The sequence below is a fragment of the Gymnogyps californianus genome, chromosome 1 (assembly GCF_018139145.2).
Source record: "Gymnogyps californianus isolate 813 chromosome 1, ASM1813914v2, whole genome shotgun sequence".
Classification (NCBI taxonomy): Eukaryota; Metazoa; Chordata; class Aves; order Accipitriformes; family Cathartidae; genus Gymnogyps; species Gymnogyps californianus.
The window spans coordinates 131837389-131847715 of record NC_059471.1 but is presented as its reverse complement, the minus strand read 5'-3'; the positions used below and the strand labels follow the sequence as shown (position 1 = coordinate 131847715).

Genomic DNA, 10327 nt, shown 5'->3' with positions numbered 1-10327 from the left:
ATTGACTCTCAGGATGGTACAATGTCACAGTGTGTAATGAAAAGATAAAGCAAGCAAAAAGATAGCAAACAGATAGTCATGCAGACAGGCAAAGCATCATATTTACTACCGTTCTGGAGCAAAAATAAAAGCAGAGAACACTGGACAGTGGATTTCAGCCATCAGACAAAAATGTTGCATGTTGTTCAGCAGGGTATCTGGGGAGGATTCTTGTTCTGGCAGAGCATCTAAGAATATGGGACCTCAGGCCTTGCTATGTGCAGAGATGGTTCCCAGTCAGCAGTCTGGCTGATGGCCTCAGTTTCAAGCTGGGTAGCTTCTAGACTGCTAGACTGACACCTAAAATAGATGAATATGTGATTTACAGAAACGTGAGAAATAGGAGCTGAAAAAGAGTTGATAGTAAATGTCCAGTAATCTTAGGATTTGGAGAAAGAATGAGGTGGGGCTCAGGACCCTTTGCTGTGTAAAGAAACAGGACTGACTGTGAGGAATGCATTTCCCTCTTGCTACAAGGAATGATAGACTAATGTCAGCATGAGGATCCTTTCAGTGCAGAATAAACCCTGGCCTGCTGAGACCTAGTCTTGGAACAAAATAGAGAAATGCAATGCAAAGATTGAATTCTGTTCCCAGTACAAGATGATTCTTCCAGTCCAGTGTTGGGCACCCTGTGGTGGAGCAATGCCTTGATCCTTCAGCTCTGTGATGACAGAGATACTTGCACTTGACGGAAGCCTCATCTCATCCCTCCCCCTGCTCCACCTTTCTTATAAATGGTGATGAACAAGAAAGGTTTATACAGTTCAATGATTTTAGGAGCCAAATCTACCAAAAAAACAGAAAAAAAGGATGAAACTGCAGGAAAAAGTGGTAAGCTGGTGCCATGGCAGTCTCACAGAGCACAAAGAAGAGGGAGAAGTGGATCCCAGGACAAGATAGGAGAAAGATATTTTGACTTGCTGCTGGATAGACTAAGTTGTTGCAGGAACTAAATTGTCCAAGGAAGTTGAGCTTCAGTCCAGCATGAAACCTAACTTTCTGTCAGCAGCTTGAATGTAGGTAAAGGGATGATTACAAAGAGCAAAGCCTGTGACTTGAGGGACAGTAGAGCTGAAGCTGAGAAGTAATAACTTACTGTGGTTGGTAGATGAGATATTTCTGTTCTTCAATATCACAAAACCCAGAAGAAGTGTTATCAGTATAATCACAGCTATAAGTGGGCCAAAGAAATTTATCTTCACTTGCTCCATTTCTTCCCGCTGTATCTCTGAATAAGAAAACACAGCAGAGAGATACACATAGCAAAGATTTAATTTGGTGACAATTAGCTTAAACAATCTATCCCAAAGTTAATGTGAATTAGAAGTTTAGGGAAAGGCCCTCAGCATCCTTTGCTTTTACAATGCTTTAATAGTGTCAGTAAATCACTATCCACATTGCTTTATTTCCATTTCCAATAACTAGCAAAACTACCAAGTCTTAACAGCCACTTCAACAACAATAAGGGAAAGTACTGTTTCTGAAGTTTGGGTAACATGTGAGAGATCAGCAACTTGATTAGTACAAGAGCCTACGAGGCTGCTGCTGTGCTACTGCTACTCTGTGGTACTGTGCAACTTTGAAGAACTTGGGATATGTTACTGCTTGGTATCTGTTGGAAATGATGGTCAAAGCCTAATGAAATGCCGTAAGGGATGTGAAAGTAGCAGGGAAAGTAAAGGAGTTTCCCTCTATTCCTGGTTATTGTGCTTTTGAGGTTTTGGTTGCTAGGGTTAGCAACTGTTAGAGCTTCAGTTATCGCAAAACAAAGCTTTTGTTTATGTGGAGTTCCTAGTTTCTTACCCACCATCACTGCTTATCAGGTGGCTACTTTCATAAAGCCAGGGAGGAGAGAAGAATTGAATAGGGAAGAGGATGATTCAGCACTATAGCTAATATAGCAAATATAGCCATGTTAACACTCATGAGCAATATGTAGAGGTGTGCAAACTTCAGAAGATTTCTGTATTGTATTTTAATATTATTTAAGAATCCTAGAATGTAAAGATATCAGAGGCAGTTTGCCATATCTAGCATTGATGACTTAACCCTTTAGCTAAATTTATATGAAGAAAACTGCACTGTGGAACTTTTTTCAGAATAAGTGGCAAACTTCTTTTACATCTGCAGTAGTGTCGTGGTTTAACCCCAGCTGGCAACTAAGCACCATGCAGCCGCTCGCTCACTCCCCCCACCCAGTGGGATGCGGGAGAGAATCGAAAAAAAAAAACCTCGTGGGTTGAGATAAAGATAGTTTAATAGGGCAGAAAGGAAGGAAAATAATGATAATGATAATGATAATAATAATAGGACAATAATAATACTAAAAGAATTAGAATATACAAAACAAGTGATGCACAATGCAATTGCTCACCACTCGCTGACCGATGCCCAGTTAGTTCCTGAGCCGCGATCCACCCCTCCCAGCCAACTCCCCCCAGTTCATATACTGGACATGACGTCATATGGTATGGAATATTCCTTTGGCCAGTTTGGGTCAGCTGTCCTGGCTGTGTCCCCTCCCAGCTTCTTGTGCCCCTCCAGCCTTCTTGCTGGCTGGGCATGAGAAGCTGAAAAATCCTTGACGTAGTATAAACACTACTTAGCAACAACTAAAACCACCAGTGTGTTATTAACATTATTCTCATACTAAATCCAAAACATAATACTATACCAGCTACTAGGAAGAAAATTAACTCTATCATTGCAGCCGAAACCAGGACAAGTAGTAAGGTGCATGCCTGTACTACCCTGGTAGGCTTTACTGCAATGCTACCATTCTCTCTTGGCTCCCTGTTCCCATCAGATGAAGCACAGCTCTCCATCTTCAACATTGTCTAAAGGAGACATGTGCAAGCCATGTGGGAATTATCTTTATTTTGATGCGCTTGTGCCATAGCTTACAAATGAAAGTAAGTCAAAGGATGTTTTCCTGTCCCAGGAGATAAATAAAATACAGCTTTAGTTTAAAGAAAGGATCAGTCATGTGGAACCCTGAGATAATCCAGCAGTAAAGTCTTATTGGAACTTGGGTCCCCACCTTCTTCTTGCAAGAGGTGTCTACAAAAAGACACAATCCCAGAGAAAAAAAATCCCCAAATAGTCATTTTGGAATGTGCACTTCATTCTGCCAAATGTTATGAAAACCACCAGGAATGCTTCTAGGACTAGTCAAAGTTTCATGGCCTTTACTGTTAAACTCAGCACAGTCTATTTGGCAGTTTGTGAGCCAAGTCTGGTCCAAGGGACTCTTCTGTTTAGCCTTCTGCCTCTCTCTAGGGAATGATTAAGAATAGCAGCTCAAGCACCTAAACATCAGAAAAAAACTTTTTTACTGTCAGGACAGTCAAACACTGGAACAATTTGCTAAGAGAGGTTGAGGAGTCTCTATCCTGGGAGATATTTAAAACTCAACTAGATAAGGCCCTGTACTACCTGTTGACCCTGCTTTGAGCAGAGTGGTTGAACTAGATGATCTCCAGATGCCTCTTCCAACCTCAACAGTTCTCTGATTCTGTGAAGTGGCAACCTCTCTTAACAGCTAAATGTCACCTCCAGAGACTAGTTGCTGCCTAATCCAGACATCCAGGTTGCTTTGTTGTTACTGCAGCAGCATGTAGGGAGGGGATGAACAGGGCTGTGTTTTGGATTGTGTAGCAGTAGCCTTCCTTCTCTGTGCCCTCTCCTTGCTGTAGTAAGACTTCCCATACGGAAAGGAGAGGGAATTTGGTGGCCATGGCTGTTGGTGAACAGGATGGAGAACATATAACACTTTTAACCAACTCCTACTGCTACTTAGGGTTTATTCCCCACCTTGACTATGCTGCTATCTGTGATCAGCTCTACTGCAATGTGCCCTGCTCCTACCGGTGCAAAAATCAGAATGGGCAAATGGAGACTCACCTATGCCTAGTGGCACTGAGACAAGGCTCCCCAGCTGTTCTCCAAGGTGAAGTAAGCAGCTAATATTAGTGAGGGTGTTTGTAGGAACTGTGATGTTCAGCTTGCTAGAAACATTGTACAGCTTTGTAACAGCATCCTGTGAGACATCCATGTGGCGCAGAAGCCCGTATGTTCCGGTTTTGTCTGAAATTTGCCAAGTCATCTGCTTGGGCTCTGGATAACCTCCGCTGGAAGAACAGGAAAGATTCAAGTATTCGTTGGGCTTTAGTTCCCCAGTCTGCAGCCAGACTATCTCAGGTTGACTATAGTTGGCTGAAATAGACCAAAGAGAAAGCATCATGAGTCAGACATACCACATCTTGTGACAGTTCCTGCCAATTATTTAAGATTTTCAGGCAGAAGCAAGTCTAAACAATTTTCCCAGGAAAACAAAGGGAGTCCCAAGAAGAGTTTGTTATATTTTTGGTGTACATGTGACTCGCTGCTCCATGTCCTCAGGGTGTTTCAAGGATGTAAGTCTGATCAGCCAGACAATGGGCCTCTGTCTCTCCCACCTCCTTTAGATCTATTGACACCTCACAATAATCAAACCTGGCCTGCTTGCAGGTCAGTGCGTAAGCACAAAATGGGAATGGGACACAGTGCTGCCTACTCTTGACCTCCTGATTAGGTAAGGGGAAACCCACAAGCTTCTAAATGTGAAATGCAGAGAAAGAAGTCATCTGAGGGACTTCAGATGGGGTAAGTTGGAGGTCCAGCGCTGTCATAGGTAGAAATATCCTTGGTATCTGTCAGTATTATGATAATAATTTTGCAGCATATAAAGTAATTCACTCATCTTAACTTGATAGTAGGCCTCCCTTAGCGTTTATGTGGAAGTGACTACAAAGTACAAGTTCTTTTACTTTGTGTCATTGGATATTCATCTCAGTCAATGAAAAGCATACCTGTTGCTTTAAAAAGTCAAGTTTCCCAGGCAAGAAATAACTAGTGAAACAGGATTGGAAAGAATTATTTAAACATGAAATATTAATGATAAAATGGAAGCTTTTAACCAATACTCTCTATTCAATAATATCCGAAATATTCTCAACCAGGATTTGTTTGGTTAAAAGGTCATAGTAGAAATAGTAGACTATAATGAAAAAGGAGAAGGAGAGAATGTAGACATAATACTGACTGCACATTGGCATACAGCAAGTTAAAAAAAAACCCCCAAACTCAAGGCTTCATTGAAAATACTTCATTATTTTAGTGCCAATAGGACTAAAGACAATATGGAGAAATATTGGAGAAGTGGAAAAGGATTCTTAGAAAAATATGAACCTAAGAGGGTCTGACTTCTGCACACACACTCAATGTGTTGGATCCAGGCTCTAATCATTGCCCCAGTGAATTCTTCATATGGATGGATGAAGAAATATGATGTTGCTTTTATTTGCTGTATGCCAACACACAGAGAGAAGGATTTAGCTTAGTCACTTAAATCCCCTGGAGAGTCCATGGCTGTGAATTCAAAATGGAAAAAGCACCACCTTTTTCACACCCCAAAATTTAAGTTGTCCCTCAGGAGAGCTCAAGTTTCCTCTTTCTCCTCAAGGTCTGACTTGCTTAGCTGACTGCTCACTCCAGCTGCTGGTCTGGAGTATTTATTCTCTCCTTGGCATTTTATAGGGAGGGTAGGAACTGTGAAACTTGCCAAATCACCCAAGTGATTTAAGAGTTTCAATCTTATTGACAGTAAACAAGTGGAAATAGTGGAATATACCCTGATCAAAACACTCCTGTTTTTATGGCTTCTGGAACTGCAATTTACTGGAAAGTGATGTTGGTTGCATGCAGGGTGTGGGCTACGTATACGTGAGCTTTGGACTGTTAACAGAAAAGCATGTTTCAGGAAGTCTTTTGTATTTAAAGATAACATGTCTTCCAAAAAGACTATGGGCTCAGATTTAAATACCTCAAGAGACAGCAGATCCATCAATCCCTTAATATTTTTCTCCATGGCTTAATCACCTTAATCACCCTACCTGGTTTTGTTCCGTTTTCTAAAGTGACAATGCACCTTACTTCTCACTTGCTTCCAGCCACTGACTGTTTTTATATCTTCACTGAATTAATTAGCCTTTTTTTTTAATATCCAGTATTTCATGTGTATTTCAGGTTCCCACACTCTGAAAACAAGACTCCTCAGTCTTCTGCGTTATAAGGTAATCAGATCGATCTTTTAACGTCTCCAGTTGGACTGTATTTTTTCCAGCCTTCAGATAACTCTAGTAGAGCTTTTCTTCACGCTTTTAAGTTTTTCAACATCCCCTTTAAAATGAGGACACATACTGTTAAGTCTCTATTCTGACATCAGTTTAACTCCCAGCTCTTTGAACAGGGCATATTTTGAAATAGCTTCCCTAATCTCACCTACTTCCCCTACTGATCCATCCAAAGGAAGCACTAGAGCCATGCTATAGCAGCAGAATTTCCAGTTAAGCTGCTTATCACCATGGGCCCTACCTTGCCTGTTTTAAGAGCCAAAGCTTTCCATTGTGAAGCCTTCCCTTCTTTCTGGAGAATGATCTGTGTTCATTGTTCTTATATAAATCATCTTGGCTGTACACAATACATATAATATCTATCTATCTATCTATGTATTTTCCTAATGTAATACATATAAATAACACATGTAAATTGTATTAGAAGGTACTTCAGTATTTCTGAATGGGCTTGGTCACCAAGTGATCTAGATAGCTTTGTATGACTGCCCTATCATTCTTGTACAGCACTCAATCTTTCTTATGTCCATTTTAAGTGTGACACGCCATACTACAAAAAACCCTCCACATATGATATGAGATTCTAATTAAGAAACAGTAGGTAAGCACAAGTACATTTCAACATTTGTATTTTTCTTCTAATTCTTTTTAAGTTTTTTTTTAAAATATGATTTTATATTGCTCCTTCCTTTGGGATCTTACTGAACAGAGAGTCATTTGGAAGGAACACAGCAGCAAATAGTTTAAAACAGTCTTCCTAAGTTAAACCTTAAAAAGTCTGGGAGAGTTTTAGTGCCTAAGTATGAGACTGCTATAACAAGTTGCTCAGATGTTAGCTAAGCTGATAACTGATTTAACTGCTTGAATTAACTGAATGGTTGATGCTAAGCATCTCTTAAATTGGAGGCCTTGATACTGAGTGCACATTATGAGTTTCTGAGTTCTAAAACTTTGCTGAAAATACTTGTCAAGTAGATTCTGGGAGAATCAAAATTAACAATCTAGGTTTTCTATCTATGAATCAAGGGAACACTTGCTGGTAGCACAAAGCTAAATAGGCTCAGATATCCTGGTACTCTGGTTTTGGCTGCTGTTACACATGGCCTGTTCTCTCTTGAAGCAGTTTTGAAGCCTGAAAACACCAGTGGAAGTTAGAAGCTGTTATTATTAATGACTAGCACTATCATAGTGGAAGAGAGAACACAGGCATATGGACAAAGGTTACTAGCAGAACATCTTAGAAAAGAAAACCATTAGGAAAATATATTAGGAATTACTAGAAATATTAGAAAATATTAGGAAAAGATTGCTTCATCACTGAACCCCATTCCCCTGTTAAAAGATTTTCTGCCTTTTCCTCTGATAACATGCAAGAAATCACGCTGAATCTCATAAATGCCTGCATTTTTCCTTCAGAGATATTTTCAGTCTTACTTTAGCTGAGCATATGAATTTCTACTCCTCCACATATGAGCTGCTCTTTTCTTTATTTTCCCTGCAATTTATATCATCATAAAATAGCTGGGTGTTTGCAGAATTCTTGTTATGTTTCAATTGTAATTTACCACCAACGATGCTAACTACTATTGCTTTTAATAGAAGGCAGTGCATCAGATGCAAATAAAGAAGTGTATTTTCCAGAGTCCTAAAAGCCATAAAACTTGCAGGAGGCAAGAGGAAGAAGGCAGAATGGTTTTCACTATAAAGTATGACAGGGTGGGAATCAGGAACGATGCAATATTGAGCAAATTATTGCCTCATTTTCTACTTCTTCTGATTGCTTCCACCTGAGTACTTTTCATTCAGAGCTGAGGATTTTCTGTTGAGAATGCTCTTATCCATCTTTAGAAATTCTGCTCCAGTGCAGGTACATCTTCAGTGGCTCGGGGACAGTACCACGCATTTCTGGACTGAACAAAGTGACAGAGAACCCCTGCAAAAAAACCCAGACCAGATGACAATTAGAAGAGATTACTTACCAATGATGTGCAGTAAGCACTCAGATGTGTGTATGACCTTTGGCAATCCTTTATCTCTGTGCTGTATAATACACATATACTGTCCCTCATCCACAATTCCTGCATTTAACAATTGCAAGGTCCATTTGTCCATATCCATCTTGGTGCGATTTATATATTTAGGACTAAGGTTATCATGTTTTTCTTGGCCGTAGTATACTTCGTGCACCACTTCAACAGCGCCTTTTTGCCAAAAAACTCTTAAGTCCTTTATGTCAGTTTTTTGAGAGTTTGGAAAATAGCAGGATAGGTATGCAGTGTGATTGAGAAATGACTTCACCTGATGCACGCTGGCAGCAATACCTTAGACAAAGAGAGAGAAGAAATTAAGATTTCCATCAGCTACAAAGGAACACCAAGTATTTGCACTCACAGAGGCAACGCCAGCATGTAGACACAAATTCTCCCACTAGGTATGACAGGACACATAGTTCTTCAAACTGACTCACTTAGTCTTGAGTTCAGGTCATAAAACTGTTTCTTATTTTTCTTCCTACATTTTACTTTCCAAGGAAGGCATACCACACACAGGTTGTGAGCGTTTATATTTTAGAAGACTTATATGCAGGCAAAAGGTCCAAACCATTCTTGTATGTAGCATCCTGAGTGTAGTGAGATTCTGCCACAAAGGAGATAGTTGCACAATTTCTTTTTAAAAAGTTGAGTTCATTCTCCTAATAAAATAACACAGCATTGCAGTGAAGAAAATGTAAAGTGCACACTGTGTGGTAAATGTTGGTGTCTAGGGAACATATGACCAGAAGGTCAGAAACAGGTGAACACTTTCAGTCTCACTGAAGAATTAATCTAAAGTTTAATGACAAATTAAATGTCAGATTTAACTGTTCTGTAATGAATCTACAGTTTTATGACAGATTAAATGTCAAATTTAACTGTTCTGTTGCTGATCTTGTTAACAGAAATAGTCAATAAACACAATTATGCCTTCATGCAAAGAAAGCATGACCCATGTTACACAAGGGATGATTTTTCTCCCGCTTTCATCAGTGCATGTAGCCATTATTACGGGTGGCGATGGGCCGAGAGGACCGCCTTTTCTTGGAATGAGAAATGCAGTCCTCTGTCCCAGAAGATACAAACACCCCTGCTGTGTTCAAAAGGAGGAGGAGATTTACAGTCTCTCTCCTGGTGTGAAGTTTTGACTGCTCCTCCAAAGCACCAGACTGCAAAATGATCTCCACGTCTGCCTAAAAATCCAGTTGTCCCATATCTAACTGTCAGTTTTCAGTTTAATACTGCTCTGCTCTATGATATACAGAGGTGATATACACACATTTTAAAGATAGATTTAAATTGAAAATTTAAGAGCAACATAAAATAAGTGTAATGTAAAGGTATAAAGTTGAAGAGAGAAAGTACTTTACTATATATTTTATAGAGTCCCTGCACACAATTTAAATACATGTCACATAGGCTATATGACCTTGATTGTGCAATGGAAATGATTAAAGGAATGAGCTTCTTAGTGGATGAGAAAGTATCACATAGCAGGACACAAATAATCAAAAAAGTTTTTACAATTAAAAATGCGCCTTTTACCTGGGAGAAGTATCATAGCATAAAGGAAGAATATGCAGACCTCCATGACGCTGTAAGAAGGAAGAATGAAAGAAATATGTTAGAGGTTGAAAACACTCCAGTACCTTCTCCAGTGCTCCCAAAGGAAGAAGAGTAAAACAAGAAGTTTTAGCAAGAGAGAAACTATTGGGAAAGTTAATCTCACCTTTTCCCACGGACTGGTGCAAGGACTTGTGTGTGCTTCACAGCTTTTAGCAACAAGACACATGCCATGAGAGATCTCTGGTTTACAGAGAAGGTGATGTGGTGCCAAGAGTACTGCAGACAGGGTATGCCATGGGAGGAACACAGAGCACCCGGGGTGCAAAGGACAGGATGAGTACCAAAAACGCCTGGTGTGGAGGAAAGAGGAATGGGGAGCATGCTTGGCCTGGCAGTGTGGGGAAGAAGATGGGGGAATTGAAAGTAGAGGGGGAGGAGAGGGTGACACAGTAGGGAGGAGGTGGGGGAGACAGTGCTATGATGTCAGCTACCGGAAGCGATGAAGCGTATGAC

At 40.2% G+C, this 10327-nt stretch overlaps 1 protein-coding gene across 1 annotated transcript; it reads right to left on the bottom strand.

The window, feature by feature from the left end:
* Positions 1 to 739: 739 nt before the first annotated feature.
* On the bottom strand, positions 740 to 10045 carry CD86 (CD86 molecule). The gene is made up of 6 exons (XM_050894542.1): positions 9978 to 10045; positions 9794 to 9843; positions 8195 to 8536; positions 3946 to 4257; positions 1139 to 1270; positions 740 to 828 (listed from the first exon to the last, which is right to left on the bottom strand). Exons 1-6 carry the CDS (start codon positions 10043 to 10045, stop codon positions 740 to 742), a joined length of 993 nt encoding a protein of 330 aa, XP_050750499.1.
* Positions 10046 to 10327: the final 282 nt, after the last annotated feature.